This window comes from Plectropomus leopardus, chromosome 17, assembly GCF_026936395.1.
Source record: "Plectropomus leopardus strain MGB_pleo_1.0 chromosome 17, ASM2693639v1, whole genome shotgun sequence".
In the NCBI taxonomy this organism is placed as follows: Eukaryota; Metazoa; Chordata; class Actinopteri; order Perciformes; family Serranidae; genus Plectropomus; species Plectropomus leopardus.
In genome coordinates, this window is record NC_142192.1 from 18432477 (window position 1) to 18453283 (window position 20807).

At 39.6% G+C, this 20807-nt stretch overlaps 2 protein-coding genes across 2 annotated transcripts; both read left to right on the plus strand.

The window, feature by feature from the left end:
* The first annotated feature begins 1142 nt into the window (after nt 1-1142).
* gjb9b (gap junction protein beta 9b) lies at nt 1143-9118 on the plus strand. Its single transcript, XM_042505990.2, has 3 exons — nt 1143-1266; nt 6763-7216; nt 7825-9118. Exons 2-3 carry the CDS (start codon nt 6827-6829, stop codon nt 8251-8253), a joined length of 819 nt encoding a protein of 272 aa, XP_042361924.1. The 5' UTR covers nt 1143-1266; nt 6763-6826; the 3' UTR covers nt 8254-9118.
* A 1061-nt stretch (nt 9119-10179) lies between these two features.
* Nucleotides 10180-17803, plus strand: pef1 (penta-EF-hand domain containing 1). Its single transcript, XM_042505992.2, has 5 exons — nt 10180-10314; nt 11852-12098; nt 13837-13992; nt 14347-14490; nt 15190-17803. Exons 1-5 carry the CDS (start codon nt 10294-10296, stop codon nt 15417-15419), a joined length of 798 nt encoding a protein of 265 aa, XP_042361926.2. The 5' UTR covers nt 10180-10293; the 3' UTR covers nt 15420-17803.
* Nucleotides 17804-20807: the final 3004 nt, after the last annotated feature.

Genomic DNA, 20807 nt, shown 5'->3' on the forward strand with positions numbered 1-20807 from the left:
TCCTGTGGAATGTTTGCCATGAAGACACATCTATTATCTATTTCCCACAGGGATTAGCTTCGGTGTGTTAATGTTAATTATGAGGTTGAATAGAAGTAAATGTGATTCAGACCTGTTAATCTAAATATGATCCCATAGAGGATTTTGGATGTATTTTTTTGTTTTGTGTGTTTGCTGACATTAATGGGCCGAATATATTTTATATGTTTTTGTTTTGTTTTTTTTTATTTTAATTTTAAATTTAATGAATCGATGTAATTTCCCCTCTGTCATCTCTCACATTTTATTCCGAATTACTGTTTAGATATTTATCAGACTTTCATTCTGAGTAGGCTCAGGAGGACAGTCCATGAGTCAAATGCAACCCTCACTCCTTCACAGCTCCACCCTCTTGTCCAAATATGGCCACCTCTGACAACCAAAATGCCAAACTCAAGACCTCAAAACAGCAGCCCTCAAACCAATGGGTGATGTCATGGTAGCTACATTTATTGTTTTATACAGTCTACATTCCTTACAAAGAAAATAGTTCCTCTGTGAAACTATTTACAGCAAGGTCTGTGGATTATTTTGAGTTTGACCTCGGGAAAGAGACATTGCTATTATGTTTTTCAGATGGGTGTTTTAACGCTTTGAGCACCACAAGCTGAGTGCCATCTAGTTATTTAAGAAAGGGAAGACACCTCTACAGCTGATATCTCCAACACTTGGCAGCTCACACCAAAACCATCTAGATTGATAAATAGCACTGTAAGTAATAGGAAAAATATGCATTTTTGATTTTGGAATGAATTGTCCCTTTAAATGTCTGAAACCAGCACATACCTAAGTGTTCACACAAACTGATGTGCATCAGTTCCACATCATATACAATACCATGCAGGTCTGCCACCTGTCTGGTTCGCCACCTGTTGCTTAACTTTCCTTCTGGTCTAACTATCATTATTATCACATCATTTTCCAACCGTCTGTTACACTGTTTCGTTTTTCTGACGTTACCTCTGTCACTCCTCTGTCTTCCTGCATAAAATACCCTGAGGCAGGTCTGCTCATGCAAAACAAGTCCAGATTGAAACTGCCAGTGTATGTCAGTATGCGATGCTCCACCCGTCCCTCCCATTCCTGACTCTTCCAGCAGGTCCACACCTCAAAGCCAACCCCCTTCAAACATATCCAGGTGAGAGAGAGTTAGTTAGCAAACGCACAAGGCCAGCTGGACACACACACACTTGACGGGAAACTTATCACTGCTTTTCTGAGTCTAAGGTAAGGAGATTTGTCTACATGTTTAGGAAAATCTTAGATCAAGAAATTAGATGCAATCCAGATACATTTCATTTTGAAATCAGATGACTAGAAATGATTCAAGAGGACAAAGGACAGTGTAAGAAAAAGGGACAATAAAAGGGCAATAAAAGGGCAAGAATGTTGTTCATTCTGTTCCTTTTCTATCCCGCAGCGAGGGAAGATCTTGTATGTCAAGGAAAGAGCTCAACCCTGGTGTGTACAAAAGAGTGAGATTTGTCAAGACAGATAACTGGAAGCAGTGTGAATATAACTATACACGGATTGCTTGTGCTTTACTCCTCCGGCTGATACGTGTTACCTTGAAAAAATGAAATAAAGTCAGGTTGACGGTAAGAAAGGCAAGATGTGTGAATGACAGGGAAAGACAGAAAAGCAGAGCTGGGAAGAAGAGGAGAAAAAAGCTTTACAAGACAACTTCAACCCCACCTTGTTAGCCAGGAGCATTGACTCATACAGACACTGTAGAGTTGGTGGATAGAAAAGTATTTGCAACTAGCTCAACCTGTAGAGCAAGTCACACTGAAGAGTGTCAGATGAAGTGGTTATGCACACAGGGAGCGAGACAGAGCTGTAGACATAATGGAGATCTGCACTGGCGATCAAGAGACTTCAAACATGTGTAAAGGAGTATTTTCTAACTATCCCTGCTGATGATGCCAAACCTGTTAATGTGATGCTGAGAATGTTTATGGTCACTGAGAACCCAGTGATCGCCATTTTATTTGGCCCAATTCTGGGGGACTTGGAATAAGCCTGACTTATTTCTTCTAGGGTACCAAGTTTGGGCTGATATTGGGCAAAGTCATTTTTGATAAGGGCGTAGTGGTAGCAGTGTCAGAAGCCACAGTCGTTCCAGTTTATGTGGCCCGATTCAGGGGTGTCATTCATCCCGAGTCTTAGCTGCGTCAGGCAACAGGATGTGGTCCAACCCTTTTCTACGGCGTGCTGAATTTGGGCCGATGCTGGACCAGGTCGTTTTTGATAATGACCCACTGATGGTAATGCTGACAGCCAGAATCGGGCCCATTCATTTGAACCTTTTTGTCTAAGTTGGGCAACAGGACGTTGCATGTTACAGCATGCTGAATTTGGGCCAAAGCTGGGCCGGGTCATAGTGGCTGCCTGTGAAAACTCTTGTGCAGTGTGTTAAACACTTAAATAAAGCCAGTGAGTATGAATTTCAGAATCAAATGCATCACCGAACCTTAGGTTTCTTAGTCGAGAAAGCATGATACTATGTCTTGTCTGTCAAAACAAAGAGAAAGACAAACACACGGCAAAGAGATAGACGAGGCCCGCTGCTGTCGGCAGGGAAGGCGACATTGCAATCTAGAGCAAATAGGAAAACAAATTGTGGTCCAGCTTTGCCATCTCCCTGAGACAAGATATACTGTTGTCTCTGAGGTTGTTTTTATTTTTCCTATCTAGGCTGAATGTCACCTCAAAGTGTGTATGCATTTTGTATGAAAATGAGGGAGAAATCACACTGATAAATGTTCTATATGTTTGTGCAAAAGCAATGACTGATTAATACCAGTGGTTGTATTAGCCACTTAGAAGGAAAAGGAAAGTGCAGGCAACATCAGCAGTGATTGAACGCGTCTGGCTCTCAGTGGCCCATGTTGTGATTCTGAAGGCATTCAGTTGGTCTTTTTATGCTGTGTAATTTAATAGTCAGAAATGTTGGATGAAAGAGAAAATAGCATCTAATTTGACAGCTCAATACGTCTACAGTGATGTCAAAAAATGCAGAAGGAAAAGTGTTTCTGAATTCAAATACTCTGGATTAGACGCGACAGAATTGAAATGGAACAGTGGACAGCGAGGCCGTTATTCAGCTTGTTCCCTGTCAAGCTGTGAGCATTCATCAGAATGAGATGTGTAAGAGGAGCTGAAGAGGAATTCTTGAGCAGGCTAGACCCTCCTTATGTTTAAAATTACGTAACAACATCAAATATGTATTTGAAGGATGTTTACACCCCTCACTTAGCAATCTTTTTGGCACTCATTCTGCATATGCATGCACACACCTACATGCAAACACTTCATTTACACACCACCAAACCCCAGAGAGAAAAAGAGACAAATGGGAAGAGGATACACTAGCAGCCCACAGCTGAAGAAATCTGAAAGCACACCCACACACAGAGAAACACAGAAACCCAGCTAACTATGCAGGTCATCCATAACAGCTCCTTCTTTAAAGTCTGCACACGTTCAGACCATTAAATCCGCATGGTGATATTTTAACTAAAATCGCCTTTCGGTCTCAAAGCACGGGTCCCACGGTACCATCAAGACATGCTTAACATTCACAAATGAAAGGCTATCCCTTAACAGTGCTTTGAAGAACCAAGACTGCAATAAGCACTTGGGATTACAGAGATGGCGGTGGCGGTCTGATCAGCCACTCTGTTCAAACAGCTGACTAATAGAGTTAAGAGTGTTGGTTTGTCTTTTCAGCATAGGGAGGCTCCGCTGATGACTCACTCATTAATGTATAAGGAGTCTGTTGTAAGAAGGCGGCTCTGTGTGAATATGGATCAGTTATGACAGGGAATATGTTTGTGAAAATAATGTATGGTTATTTTGTTGCCTCCCAACTGATTATCACTTCGCAATTGCTTTTTTGCTTGTGATTGTTTCTTCAGCTTCTTGTGGCTGTGGAATGACACAATAGAAAACTGCTACAAGCTTCTTGTAGTTACGCTATTATCTGGTATTACAAATAAAGCATATACAAGAAAGTTTTATTGACATGTGAATGTATTTTTTTAATAACTGTATAATTATCTAATAAAGTTTATTGCAACCAACATTTTCTCAAAATACAGTTTGTATGATATCCTATGGAAATGCATGCAGAACAATTGGTATATCATACAAATTAGCATCCCCCAAAAATGACATTACATCCTTAACATGCAGTTAACTAATTAACACACAGATATGGAGGTTAGGCCTTGGAAATAGTTACTATGGTTAGGATTAGGAAAAAGAAACATGGTGAGGACATACCTTAAAATGACTCAAAACTCACACAGTTTCAAATATATGTCTTCAGTGAAACGTTTGAGGGGAAAGTCCAGATTACCCATCTACCATCCCAACCTGAGTCCTAACAAAACTGCTCAGGACTGCATCCTTGTTTGCGACTGTAACTGCATTGATCAAGTGACCGCAGCCTTTCAAAATACATGGTACAAGTATGAAAATGGGTGCATTCATTTTTCATAAGAAAACGTACAGTGTGTCGGTGTGCCTTTTCTTCCTTTATGGACAAGTTCTTTCAAAGCACCTGGCTACAAGTTTTTGAAGGTGTGCATAAGCCTCTACATTCTTATGATATTTTCTGATTTGAAATCAACCCCGAGTAGCTCATTTCCAGGTCTTAAAACACCTACACTTTGTGACACTCCTTAGCGTTTTGTAGTGACACACACAGGGCATCCTTTCTGTATGATGCACAATTGTAAAACACTGTAAAGGTTTATTTACGCTCTTTTTCTATGTACAAAAGTAGATTTGTTCATTTCAGATGTTGTGACTGTTACTGCCCACACACTTCCATGTTTCCTATGTTGACATAGTCCGTACATGTATCTAATGTATCTTAAATGAGCCATAACACGTGATTAATGTTGTGAAACTTTTCTGGTTAGGTTCAGGCAGCAAAACTACTTGATTGGGTTTAGAAAAAGATTATGTATTGGCTTCAACTGAGTATTTCTTTCATGTAACATAAAGGCACCAAAGATTCCCTTTGGCATCTACATCAGACACCAAGGGGCATTACAAGGCATTGGTATTTGATGCCCTGGGAATGAGAACAGGCTGGATTACTATATGTTAGTGATGGCATTTTTGAAGTCAATTGAAAAAGTTTAAATAAGTAAAGGGCACTTCATCAAATTTACATGTCATGATGAGTCTGTGAACACACTTGAATAATATCTCATGGGGCTCTGAAGGAGACTCTATGAACCAGAGGATATAACCCTGATGGTGTCATACTGGTGTCATCAAGGTCATGTCATCTTGAATTTAGAGAATACAGATTCAAATCAGAAAGTCTGAATAATAACCTGGCAATGTGAAGTTTAAAAGATGTGGGAGTTTACCAGGCAGGGGGGCACAATAAAGGAAATCTGGCTGCATTATTATGGGAAATGTAGGATCCAGGATTGTATCCAATTTTAGGGATATAAGTCGGGATATCTCAGTTGCTGCATTAATTTTGACCCTTCCTTTGCCTCAAGTTTTAGGGAGGTGCAGTATTAATCCATTTAGACCTTGCTGTAATCCTTGTTTTATAAAATGAAATGAAATGTAAGTGTGACCTGGTCACAGGATGACAAGACCGGACACAGACTAGAATTTTATGTGGGTCTTTATTCCCTGTCTGAACTTATAAAAAAATATATAAGAACTGCATTAGTACTTTAAGTTGAGAACTGTAGACATAGTGCAGTATGGTGTACTTTTCCTTCTAGTTTCAATACAAGAACTCCAAATCATTCACTCCAGCACTCTGATAACAACAGTGCATGAACTCTCTTTGACAAATATACACCTTTAAAATGGCTGTGGAGCTCACTTTCAAAATAGACAGGACTTTCATACTATCCTACAATAACCAAAATGGACTAATTAGACCAAGGACAAAATTATATAGAAAGGGTCTCTGTTGACAAATGTGCTATAGACAACAGAAGTGGCTTGCTCCTAAACAAAGGAAACAAACACACAGTACAAATCAATACATTTCTTAAGCCACAAAATGTACATTTAGAAACAGAATAATGCAGACTCTAAACTGAAAACAATTTTACAAGAGTCAAAAAATAAAGTCGCCAGATCATACAATCACTTTTGACTCCACTCCACAGCTTGCGCGCAAAGACACACACACTTGGAACCCAACACGGCATAGTAAATACACACATTTCAAATGAACAGTTAGCATATAGCACTGTGCCCTTTAACCTTTACTTCACTCATTATAATTAATCCCCACTTATGCCGCCCTGCTGTGATGGAGAGATGGCACCCAACATGTTTTTACAATCTACAAGATCATCATAACATCAACATGGCTCAGCTAACTATATTTTCTCCTTTGTTTACGAAGATACACACCTCCGTGGTCTGACCACGGGTCTGATGTTTCGCGGTTGTTTTCCTTTTTTTCACTTCCATATGTCTACAGTCTCGTGGGTACCCCGTGTTCTCGTGATTGTGCTACCTCAGCAGGAAGAAGCAGCTCTTGCATTATTAATGCTTTAAGTCCATCATATAGGTTTCTCAAAAGCACATACAAACAATCTTTAGTTCACCTGGCTACATATGAAAAGAAAAATGTACAGTCTTCTTTATCTACTAAATATAAAGAAAATGTTTCACTATGTGCTTGAACCTTTTTCCAAATTAATTTGTCTCTCTTTAACTGCTCAGGTTCAGATCACCAAGGACCTCCTCCCACCTGGTCTCTTGAGCTCTTTCATCCAAGGCAGTAGCCATGAACTGGTCTGCATTGGAGGCACTCCTCAGCGGGGTCAACAAGTACTCCACCGTGTTTGGCCGAGTCTGGCTCTCCATGGTTTTTGTGTTCCGGGTGATGGTGTTTGTGGTGGCGGCCCAGCGAGTGTGGGGCGATGAGAGCAAGGACTTTGTCTGCAATACGGCCCAGCCAGGCTGCAACAATGTGTGCTACGACCACATCTTCCCCATCTCTCACATCCGCCTGTGGGCCCTGCAGCTCATCTTCGTCACCTGCCCGTCACTGATGGTGGTGGGGCACGTCAAGTATCGTGAGAAGAAGGACATGCAGTACACTGCCGCACACAAGGGCAGCCATTTGTATGCCAACCCTGGGAAGAAACGCGGGGGGCTGTGGTGGACGTACTTGGTAAGAACAGAGGATTTTAAAGTTTACATCTGTCCCTACTGTAGACGTCATATGTGGATAAAGGGATACAGCTGTGCTTTAGCTTCAACCAAACTGAATTAGTCAATGTTGGAAATGTGAAATATAATAGGCGTGGTTGAGATGCGATATACAAAAGGTGGGAGAAGACATTTGTGTAATTATAATTGATTTGTTTTGAAGAACCAAGTTTCACTGTTTCCTCCAAACTAGACAAAAGCTGTATGAGTTGCGAGCTTGGAATAGGTAAAAATGTTGATTTTTTTAAATTATTATTTTGAACCATGCATTAGTTCAGTTATCTACCTCAAGTTTTCATCAACTGGATATTGTATAATAGATGGACAGGAAAACTGACTTTTGACTTTTGAATCCCAACCCTTTATTTTAAACTTCCTGTTAAATGTGGCTTTTTTTTTTTTTTACCAAGTTCTTCATTGCCTTTTTTCTCTACATTTTTTAAAGACATCAAACCGATTTGCTCAGGGCTCAAAGGTTTAAATATTTGTGAAAGGTGTCTTGAATACATCCCAAGAAAAGTGATGTCCATCCAGGTTTTAAAAGATTAACTCTCATTTATCTTTTTATAGGTGAGTCTGATTTTTAAGGCTGGTTTCGACGCTGGCTTCCTCTACATCCTGTACTACGTCTATGAAGGCTACGACATGCCCCGCCTTTCCAAGTGCTCCCTGGCGCCCTGCCCTAACACGGTGGACTGCTACATATCGCGTCCCACTGAGAAGAAGATCTTCACCCTCTTCATGGTTGTCTCCTCTGCCTTCTGCGTCTTAATGTGCATCTGTGAGATGATTTACCTCATCTGCAAACGCATCCAGAAACTCTTTAAGAGGAAGACCGAGGCAGAGAGGAGGTTGTTTGCCGAGAATCACGAGATGACGCCACTGGCAGCACCCAGGTCGGAGTTCAGGTCCAAAACTTCAATCAGAGTGGATCCTACAGCATCAATCCAGAATCTCAGTAACATCAAGGCTGAAGAGGCGCCAGCTAAGAAAAAATGATGTACAATAAAGCAGCTGCCGTGTTGGAAAAAAAAAACTGAGCAAAGTACTGAAGGGGCCACTGCAAGCAAATGCATTCATCAGACTCTGTAGAGAACTGCTGCACAACACCAAAGAGATAGCCATCAAATTCAGGGATTTCTGAGGCAGCATTTTGTAAATATTATCATGTCTGCAGGAAGTCACACCTCTTGTATGCAAATTTATCCCTCAAAAAGGAGGATTACAGAGAAAGTTAAAGGGTTTAGAATATTTTTTGGAACTGGTTTGTGTGTGTGTGTGTGTGTGTGTGTGTGTGTGTGTGTGTGTGTGTGTGTGTGTGTGTGTGTGTGTGTGTGAATGAATATGGATGTTTGCATGTCTGTATTTGTGTTTTTGTGCCAGAAGTATGTTTAAACTGTTATATCGGGTACTTTGTGAATGACAGTATAAAATGTTGGAAGACACTAAGTGATGTAAATACAGTATCGGGAGCGAACCTTTTCCCTGAACATACACACTCTGCCCCAAACTAAATACAACAATCTCAAATAAACAATACGCACTTTCTTGGGGGCAAGGCAATAATCGGATAAAATCTCTTGAGGGGCTAATTATTCTCAGATATGTAATATGAAGAAAATGCTCTTAATTGTTGTCCCGTTGAGATTTTGTGTTCATGTGCTATGCAATGAAAAAATTTCTTAATGAAGGTATGACATATGTATGAACGCATTCATACCATTGAACAAATATACAAAAGACATTTTTTAGGTGCATATTTTTACCCACAAATTTGGATTTTTATTAAATGAAGACTCCAGATAATTTATATGTATATTGTATTTATTGTTGTGATCTATAAAGTTATTTCACTGTAAAAATATTTCTGCCTAAGTGTCCTTTTTTTTTTTAACTTATCACAGTTATCACACATCAAATAATTTGGAATCAGAATCTGCTTTGATATTTATAAGTAGGCTTATGTATACACAAATACGGAATTTGACTTTGGTTTAATATATAGAGTAAAGTCAGGTAATTTGACGACATTTAGGTAGATTACCAAACAAATCCCCAAAAACTGAAAACACTACCTTAAGGGTTTCTTTTAAAACTTGTTTATGGATCTTAGCTATATTTCGATGAGGAAATGTGTGACAAAATAAACAGGGGAAGAAGATAATGAGCAGCTTAAGAAGAAATCACCCCCAAATTAGCAGGAAATTAGTAAAAGTTATGATAAAAAATAAATAAATAAAAATTACCAGGAAATTAGGGTAAAAAAGTGTAAGTGGTAAAAATAAAAACAAATAATGCTGTAACATAATTTTAAACATGTTATTTTGATAATATAAATACAGTTTTCTGAACATTTTCCTTTGCTTTAAAAAAAAAAAAAAAGAATTCAAACCACTTTGCTTGGGGTTCAAAGGTTAAAATACTTGTCTGAATGCAGCACAAGAAAAATGATGTCCTTCTAGGTTTCGAATGGTTAAGCCAGAGTCAAATTTCTTGTGTGTGAACAAATACTTGGCCAATAAATCTGGTTGTTATTTAGTTTTGGTGTAAGGTACGGGACAGCCTGAGTGTGAATATACTGCACGGAATAGGACAAGAGCCATTTTGTAAAAAAATGAATAAATAAAAGAAGAAAGAAAGAGAAAAATACAGTAAAATTATACAATAATTAAGCATTAATAAGAGTCTCACAACAGTGCTTTGTGCATTTTAAATTTTTTGTTAATATTTCATTTAGTACTGATGGATCAGATAGAATAAAGTATTATAAATGGACTCCCAGTAAACCCAGTATCTATAAGAGAATGACACAGCGAGTGATTAACTCACAAAGTATTGGGTTGTTTTCATGAGAGTGATTCATACTGACTTGTTCTGACGTCATCGCTTGTTCACTCTGCCGTCCAATCAGAAGCAACACACGCGGGTGCGGCTGTGACGGACCCGGAAATGCACCAATAGCTACCCTGAGCAGCCTGACGGTGCTGTATCCGCCTACACCGCTGCTGCCTTGTTGTAGGAAGTAAAAGTCTGTCAAACATGAGTTTTCACTACGGACAGGTACCGAAATACTGCATTTTGTTTTGTCTGTGTTAATTGCAATAACATGTTAATACAGCTAAATAACTGTACTATCTGTCGTATTGCCGTAATATAACGTAACTAATGGTTTATGACACAATAGCGCAAGTAACGTTAGCCAATCATCTGTTTGCTATGGAGAGCAGTAAACAACGTTAACTGCTGATACTTGATAATAACTGTCAATAGTCTATGTTGTTGTGTGTTTTACTAACGAAATATGAAGTGGAACTACGTTAAGATTAATGTAGTTATAGTTGAACAATGTGTGGCTGCTATAATATCCACGTTTTTAATTGAGCAGAACAGTCTTGATCATTTCTTGTGCATTGTTTTAGTACTTTTTCTGAGCAAAATATCACTATAAGGAGTACTTTGAGTGGTGGAAGTAGGAGTAAGTTCCCTCTAAGTGAAATTAACAATGTTTCATTGTAAATATGTTAGTCCCGCATTCAAAATTTTACAGTAAACTGAATATTATCAGCAAAATATGAAAGTTCAAACTATGGGAAATGGCCTCATCTAGAGTCTTATGTGAAGCTTTTATGTTATAGTTGGATTATCATGCATTGATCTGTTAGAAACATTGACATGTTGAATTGAGCTAATTTAGCTTTCTTCATACCCTGTGTACATGGTCCTGTATTTTACTTTGAACTAATAACATGTTTTTAAGTTAAATTGTATCTGCCAGATACATGTAGTGGGCTGAAAATAGGATATTTCCCCCTGAACTGCATTGTGTAGCAGAACGTGAATATAACATGGTTGAGTGCAAGTACTCCAAATTGTAGCTGATGGACTCTCTTGCAGGCAGAGGCCGGCTCGCACAGAATGGACGAATTAAAGCAAACATAAAACATCGTAACAACAAGTAATACAAGCAGACAAATACAAATTTAAGCTAATGGTGTCTTCCAGTACTTTCTTTGGGTGCAGCTCTTGTGAAAAGGCCTATTGTTACCTCAAAACTGTGTTTAAAGGCATATTTCTCTCACAAAATGACCATTTGTAAATCAAGCTATTATAAAAGTATTGGAGTCTGGCTTTGTAGAGCGTATAGATAAGAGTCACTTTCAGTACACTTTTGTATTGTGATGTTTTAATGAATGGATGAGTTCATGAAATACTGAGCATACGACTAGATAAATGAGACTTGGATTAGACTGCATAAGTTGTGTGAGCGTTTGTAAACATATGTTTTGATATAGTTTTGCTGTTGGCTGCTGTTTAAGGGGGTCCCCCGATCAATCAACAAATCAATATGTTCACTGTTTTCTTATGAGGCATGCAAGAAAAAACGGCAGGAATTCAAGGTAACGCGGCCTGACTAATTTATTTTAAAATTGTCATTTTGTTGGTGAGGTATTCCTTTAGGTATAGTACTTGAGTAATTTCTCAGGTGCTTAATTCATCTTAAGAGAGAGGTTGTACAAGGATCCATCTTGCCACACCAATTCATTTTATGCTTTGTACTCATACAGTGTTGTTGAACTTGTCTTGTCTGTCACTGTAGGGCTATCCAGGAGGAGGGAACCCACCTCCACGTGCTCCATACGGGGGAGGCAGTGGTCCCTATGGGCCTACCCCGTCAGCTCCATACGGAGGTCCATCACATCAACCAGGAGTTCCTCATGGTGCTTATGGAGCCCCTGGTCAAGGTGGGCAGTATGGGCATGGACCAGGAGGTGCCCCCGGTGGGTATTATGGGGGTTACGGGGGACAACCTCAAGGAGGACATTATGGCCACCATGCTCCTGCAGGTAATTAACAGCTGGAGCTTGCTTCTGCGGCATCTTTGCCTGTGAGATTTGAACAGGCATATTCTGCACATGAGCAGACTGCAGATGGGCTCTCATTCTCCCTTCTTCATTGCCACCTTCTCATTTTCTCTCCCCCTCACTCTCTGGCGGGATGACGGATAGAAAATGACTTGCGTTCCCAGACAGTCATGTAGAGACAGGGTTCAGTTTGTGCCCCTCAGCAGGATTACACGGCTGGAGTGATGACTCCGGTAATACTGAGTGAGGGCTAAACAGCGTAAGAGACAGATGGGTAAAGAGCGTGCTGTGTGTGTATATGTGTGTGTGATTACACTACTTCCTATAGCAGCTCAGTCAAAGTCAGAACCTGAAATCCTATGTTGATATCACTTCTCGCAGGGACAGACTCCATCAGGGTTTGGCTTGAGGTGTCACCTGTACCTCTCTTCCCTTTCATTTCTCTGACGATCAACCCTCCCTCCACTCTTCCCCTCATCTCACACCTTATTTTCTAACTCAGCTTTTCTCTTCCACCATGTTTTCACACTTATTTCCTCTAGCTTAGATCACTTTCCCTCAACCCTTGTCCCTGCAACTACGCTTGTGGTCACAACCTGTGCCCTATGAAACACTGAGCATGTGTAACTCAGGTTGGGGAGGTATTTTTTTTAACAGAATAGAAACTGGTTTCACAGCTGTAAGGAGTTTAAAGAGTTTGAGTCACAGGGTGAGTAATTAGTCCGTCGATCCGGTCAGAGCTGATCAGATAAATGAACGAGAGCAGCAGCTGATGTAGAGATGTGTGAAAGCAAACTTTTAGACCCACCTCGATGAACGAGTTTCACTTTCACTGCACTTGGCGTTCTGCTGCTCCGTCTGTGCCCAGAGTGTGCTCTGCACTCTGAGAGCATTGTGCATTGAATAACCAAACAGGATATATATTCCAGTAGCACTCCTAATGAACAGTTCAACTCCAAAACTATAAAATCAGTATGTGGTGGCAGATGTTTTAACCATGGTGGGCTGCCACAAATAGGTGAACGTGTGGGAATAATCAAATGTTATTTAGCTGTCCCAAACCAGTCAAACTGAATGAAATGTTCTTGTTGTTTTGTATATATCTCTTGTCAGCACAGTGCAAGTCACATGTAAATACTGTATCTACTAACTGCATATAAAACGTACTTAGTTGTCCGAATTATATTTCTGCATATCACTTCTGTGTAAAGTATATACTATATTACAGTCATTATATACCGAGCTGTTTTCCAAATCAGTGCCTTCATAACAGCAAGGCTAAAAGATTGAGTCAAGCCGAGATGTATTCTTTTTATGCTCAAGTTTCTGCTTAACAGAGTCAGCACAGTTTCGACTGTCAGACAGTAAAAGTGTGTTTCTTCATCTCTTGATAAATAAGTAATTGTTTTGCATCGGAACGAGTCAGTTGCTTCATTTCCAAGAATCTTTTTCTTGGCTCTTCTTCAATTTCTTTTTTCACATCCATTACTCATCAAAGCCTGAGAGCGTCAGTGAAATAATAACTGGTAAAAAAAAAAAAATGTAATGATGGGAAATAATAAAGAGAATAAATCAAGCTATTAGGCTCAGGCAGATTGAAGAAGAGGAGGTGAGAGAAACAAGCACATGCAAAGAAATCAATCTTGGGCATATTTGGAGTCAGTCTTAGCCCTCCTTTCTTTCAACATCCTATTACGACTCCTATTTTCCCTCTCTGCAGGTAGCATCCCTCCTGGTGTTAACCCAGAGGCGTACCAGTGGTTCCACAGTGTGGACACAGACCGCAGTGGCTTTATCAACCTAAAGGAGCTGAAGCAGGCACTTGTCAACTCCAACTATACTGCTTTTAATGACGAGACCTGCCTCATGATGATCAGTAAGTCATACAGTTGTAGCCAAATGCTCAGCAGTGCGAGTGTGAGGCAGCTCTATGTTTATAAATTGCTTTTTGAAAGTGTTTCTTGAGGCAAAATGACAAAATGTTTAACTATGTAAAAAAAAAACGACTGAGTCATGTTCGTCTTGGTACCTGTTAGTTGCACAAGTATCCAAACATTCCAGTTGTGTTCGCCAGGCAGTGACTAATGTGTTCCATTACCATAATGATATATGTGTGACTCCTGTGAGCTACACAAGGAGATCCAATGCTGAAAATGCACTTCATGTTTGTGTTGTGTTTGGAAAGAAGGTGGAGCTATAAGTCAGTGTTGTGCTTTGTGTTTCCTGTTAGACATGTTTGACAAGACGCGGTCGGGTCGAATCGACCTGTTTGGCTTTTCAGCGCTGTGGGACTTCATACAGCGATGGAGAGCGCTCTTTCAGCAGTACGACAGAGACCGCTCAGGCAATATCAGTGGCACGGAGCTACACCAAGGTATACATGTTTGTGTGTGTGATGCTACAATTAAGTAGCATTTGGGATCATTTTGTAAAAAACAAAAAAAGGAAAAAACCATGACTGGAGCATAAGATGATTTCAGTGTCATGACAGCAAATTAAAGGAGCAGAGCACTATTTGGCTCATTGCAGAAAGGCCGCTTTGCCAGCTAATGTGTGCACACTTTTTTTCTCTGACAACTTAAGATCCAGAAGTTCAGGAAGTTTTAAACAGGAGCTGAATTACCTGCAGAGGTCTCTTCCTTTCCAAAACAAACAAACCCTGTAATTTTAAGTAAAACCACTAAATAAAGCAGTTTCAAGTTTAAAAATTCAGTGTTTTTCTGATGCTGCTTATTGCGGAGTGGCTGCTTACCACAGTGGCCAATGCAAAAACGTGAATGGCACTATCTAGAATCAGTGTTTGGGTTATCACTTCTGGGCTACTGTAGAAATATGGCGATCTCCACAGACCCGCTCCTCATGTAGATATAAACGTCTCATTTTAAAATAACGAAAACACAACAATTCTTATTTTCAGGTGATTAAATACTAAATAAAACAAACTTACTATATTTCATATAGTTCATTTCTGCCAATATATTCCCTAAATCCTTCACACTGAATCTTAATACGGAAATAAAACCCAAGATTCTCAGCAGAGAAACAAAAATGAACTCCTGTGTTCTTTCCCCAGCACTTGCTCAGATGGGTTACAACCTGAGTCCCCAGTTTTCTGAGCACTTGGTTCAACGCTTCGCCCTGCGAGGCGCACGACCCGGCATCCAGCTGGACCGCTTCATCCAGGTGTGCACCCAGCTCCAGAGCATGACGCAAGTCTTCAGAGAGAGGGACACGACCATGACGGGCAACATCCGACTCAACTATGAGGATTTCCTCTCCGGGGCCGTCACCAGGCTCATGTGAGCCTTATTGCTTTGGCCACTCCCCCTGTGCTGTGAATTCACAGTATCATTCCATGTTCAGGTCATAGTTTTGCTCAGTGCTTTACCAGAAGTGCCCCTGCCTGTCAGTGTATGTACAGTATATCAGCCAGATCAAATTATTCCATGGCTTGTTGCTGTAAATAGATAATGCTTTAGACCATGTACTTGAAATAAATCAATGGTTATTATAAAGGCAGCTGAAGCCTTTACTAGATGGCTTGACTTTCACCAGGGGGTCAGTTCAGCACGTCATTGTGAAAGCGATCATTTAGAAGGCGACCGATGTCATAATTTTACCACATATGCCTTAGTGGCAAAGTTTCTTGTTTACGTGTACCAGTATTTGATTAAAACTTTGAATAGTTTACCTGAGATACAAGAGAGTAGACTCGATTACACATGCCCCGAAAAACCCCACTTACCACATATCTGTCATGTCTTTATCAGTCTTTTTTAGAGAAGGTGACAGATAATTAGTTAAAGAATGAAAAAAAATACACCAGAAAGTCTCTGCATTCAACTGACTGACAATGATTGTCCTGTGAATTTGCTCACATGCAGCATTAAAGGGTAACTTCCTTATTTTTCAACCAGGACATTTTTCATGTTTCTTGTGTGTGACTAATGGGAGCAAGCAAGGTGGAAAGGCACTCAGATCCAGAGGGCTTTTACAGGTGCTGGATCAAAAAAAAAATCAAGGCAAGAATCAAACAAAAGATCGGTACACTGTATGAAATGCTCCTAGTAACTTTTAATTGCGCAGCATTTTGATGTAACAGAGATCTTCGTAAGGCATTTTCAAATCATTATCACAAAGCAGAGCAAGCAATATAAAGACAAGCACATTCATCTCCCAGGTGATTGTGATCCACTTGATTGAGAGACAATCCACTTTCAGGCTGAGACAACCAGATTGGACCAATGAGAGCAGGGCTGACAGGCACACTCTGACACTCCCACACGGAGGACTGAACATGTCTTCATGTGACCAATGGGAACATCAGGAGTGCTGGAGCTGGAAGCAGTCACACAGGCTGCAATATAACCACTTGGGGCATTTGTGTACCATCAATTTACATCCTCTAAAAGTGTGTGTTTTTGTCACTGACAGGCTCAGATTATTATTAAGTGTCAAAAAGACAATGCAAAGGATCTCTACAGAGATAGACCTTTCTGTTATAGACCTTTCTGAGATAGACCAGGACGGCTTTTGTGATTTTTATTTTTTTTCTGTCAACTTTGAATGAAGCATGTTTTGCAAAGATAGACATACTTTTTCATTAAATGGATTCTGGTTGATTTGGCAATGGCAATTTTGGGTCTGTTTCCGGTTAGGGAAAAAGGATCTCACTGTTTGACAAAAAGCTCTGTCTCTGTAGGATTCTTTCTGTTATGTTGTGAGACTTTTTATTTAATAATCTGAGCCTGTCAGTGGAAAAACAAGCACTTTTGTTGTAAGTAAATTGATGGTGCACAATTGTCTCCAGTGGTTACATCGCAGACTTTTTCATGCCTCTTACTCAGTACTGGCCCCATTTCAAAAACTGTTGTTCGCATTAGTCACCCAGACACAAAAACATGGGAAAATAGGGTCCAGGTTGGAAAATACCAAAGTTACCCGTTAACAAATTAATATGCCATTAAAACTATTTTCCATTGAAGCTTTTAAATGTATGCATATCAATATTATTCAGCATTGAGGGTATTTGGGCTGAGGGTATTTCCATGCAATAGTTGCACATTGTATTTAATATTCCATTATATTATAGTATGTGCAATTAAACAAAATGGGGCCACATTTTATAATATCATAATAATGCTACTCCCACACATAGTTGGGTGTCACTGTTTTTAAGTCAAATGAATCTGCCAGATACATGTAGTGGGCTGAAAATAGGATGAATTGCATTGTGTAGCAGAACATGAATATAACATGGTTGAGTGCAAGTACTCCAAATTGCAGCTGATGGACTCTCTTGCAGGCAGAGGCCGGCTCTCGCAGAATGGACGAATTAAAGCAAACATAAAACATCGTAACAACAAGTAATACAAGCAGACAAATACAAATTTAAGCTAACATAGTTGGGTGTTAAGAATAAAATGAATTTATTTTTTGATAAATTGCACCCATGTGAGCCAGTTTCAAACATAAATAAAAATATGTGACCAAAGAATAAGTGACCCAAAAGCAATAAACATGTTCCCTATTATGTTTGCCACTTTGTCCTCAAAAAAATGGGATCTAAAGTGATTGCAGGACCACTACTTGAGGAGATAATACACTGAGGTTAATGATCTGAAAATCAGAAAAAAATGCCAAAATGATTCTTCATGCCAAGAACAAATAAATGCTTTTCTATCACATTTTGATGTTTTGATGTCTTGATTGAAAACGGCAAAAGAACAGTAACTGAGAACTTACACAGAGTGAAATCTCTTCAGAATTGGTATTTTGTCTCAGTGCAGTTGTCATTATAGTGGGTTGTATTTTCTTTAACAGCAGCAACTAGTTGATATCCAAACCCTGCTCATGACCTTTGACCTCAAAATGCCCCAGATTGGTTACTGATTTCTTCCATGTTGAGCAGATTGGCTGCACAAAAGAGCAAAAGAGCCTCTGTCTTCCCCTTTCACATCTGGTGCTTCTTTCCCTCCCCATCTGTTGCTCTGCTTGATGGCAGTCTGTGTCAGGAGTCCTCCTGCTCCTCCTCGTCTCTTTCCAAACCAGAGGCAATCCATCATATTCTCCTGTGCATCTTTTTTGGTCATATCTCCCATCCCACTGCTCCTTAACACTTGCCCTCTGTCTTAATCTGAGGCTAGACTTAGCTGTCCCAGCTCCTTAACTCTTTCAAACCTGGAGCAACATCCCTTTTCTTGTGCTGCATTCACACACCTTTCACAAGTATTTCAACCTTTGAAATCTGAGAAAACTGTTTAGCTTCCTTTTGAAAACATGGGGTAAAAAAGGCAATGAGTGATTTGGCAAGAACTGTGCCACAAATTATAATAAAGCAGTAGATTTGGAATTTGGATTTAAAAATGTCCAAAAACTTTATAATTTTATAATTATTATAATTATATATTTAAAATTATTTTACAGAACTACTTTTTTAGTGTGTTTTTTTCAGGTCATCTCTGTGTTTTGTTTTGTTTTTTGTATTTTTTTTCTTTTTTTCTAAGTATTTTTCTAGTACTTTCTTTATGGAAAAAAACAAACTTATTTCTGGGTCATTTCTTCTGATGTTGCTCATTGTATTTTTCCATATTTTTGAAAGAAAACAAGCCACTTTTCCCAGGTTTCAAAGGGTTTAGCACACTTTGTGTCACATTCTCCCTGCTGTCTGACAATAATCCTGAACATAGATGCAGTCTATGTCTTCGTGTCTGGACCGCTTTCAAGTTTGGGCACTGAAGAGTTTGGCCAAAAGTGCACCATGCTTGTAGGTTTCAGCCCATGGAGAGCACTTCAGCAGCCCTTTCCCTGGCTCATGTGATTCAGTAGTGATTTAACCAAAGTCCTGATTGTCATTTCCTGTGTAATGAGGAAATTTCTCACCACTGACCATGCCTGACATCTGTAATTAACTCGGGCAAACAGAGCAGGCCTGCAGGGCTCCAGTTAGTGAGGATGTAACGCTCCACTCTGTCAGCCCCAGTTTGTGATTGAGATTGATAAGATGGTTGTTTTTTTCATATAAAACTCTTGGCTAGTGCAGCTCTAAATCTCATTTACTAATGAACAGGAGCTGATGAAATAATCCTGGCACTGCTGAGGTCGTTGGTAAAACAGAACTGGCACTAGTAATGTTGTTTTCCCGCAGGGGGGATGAGCACATTTCACTTTATCTGACAGGACTGATCAAATGCCAGTTCTGGCAACTAAAAGATGGACAGCATAGAGGGAGGAACTGCTTAAAAGAATCATTTTGAAGCATGAAGCAGAATCACCCACGCAGAATCCTCAATCACAATAATTGAAACAGTCATTTGAAGTAACATGAAAATATAGATAGAGCTCTTTTTTTTTTTAACCCTCTGCACAAATGACCAATGAGTCAGAGCTGGTCATCGCTTCATGATAGGCTGCATTCCAGACGCTATAGATCAGCCCGGCGCTCTGCATGGTATAGTTTTGTGGAAAACTTTTGGGCCTGGGAGCTGAAATATCAGTGTCATCAATCATATGGAGCCTTGCAAAGAACGCTTAACGATTCAGTACCCAGAAACTACAGTAGCATATTTTCTTCCCCCGATAGTCAACACTGCAATTTATGGTTTCCTGCTGGGTGGCTGAAATGTACACAATTTCTTTGCATCCCTCATAAGCAGTTAAAGTAAACAAAAGCAAAAACTTCTGAAACTGTTTTTGTCTTCATACAGTTTACCAAGCCTCTGAAAGTGTATCTGTCTTTATATGCCAAACGGCGCTTTCACAACTAAAAGAAAGAGGTTTGTCATCCAAGAGAGGTAGCTCACGCCCTGTCGGTGTATGACACAGTACTAGTGACAGATCTGACAGCCTTTCATGAGGATTTTATGCAGGAATGCCGCTGATGTTTGAACACAGAAAGAGATGGTATTTTTTTAAGGCTTCGAGAAGTCATAGAGGGGATAAACATGCATGTATTCAAGAGCACCCTTTGACTGTACAGTCACAAAGCACATGCTTCGATGTTCATTCATCCATAAACCTTTTGAAACCTGGGTCTTGTGTTGCATTCAGAAGTATTTCAACATTTGAAACACAGTAGTTAATCCTTCAAGGGAAAAAGAAATTGAGCAACCAGGTAAGAAAAGTCCCACAAATCACAAGAAATGTCAACAAACTATATTTATGAATAGTATATATGCTTTAGTGAGCATTTTATCCTGGCTTTTCAAAATCTACTGATTTCTTGTGGTTTGTGGGACTTTTCTTCTTCTTCTTCTTCTTATTTGTATAATTTTTATTTTATTTTTTTTACTTTCCATTTTTCTATAGATTTTCAGGTAAATTTCTTTGTATTTTGGGTCATTTCTTCTTGGGTTGCTCACTGTCCTCTTCAAGTTTTTGAAAGAATTCAAGCTAATTTGCTCAAAGGATTAACCAAAAGGGTGGAGGAGGCTGGAGCCTATCCCAGTTGACACTTGGCCAGAGCAATGTGCACCCTGGACAGGTTGCCAGACTATCACGGGGCTGACAGACAACCATTCATGCTCACATTCAGACCTACGGGCAATTTAGAGTCACCAATGAACCTTGTCTTTGGAGTGAGGGAGAGTGGAGGAGAATATATTTGAATAATATATAACTTATTCTCGTGTAGAAATTGTTATTTTATGGAGCTAAATCAGGGCCAAATGTTTTTATAATTTAAACAAAGAA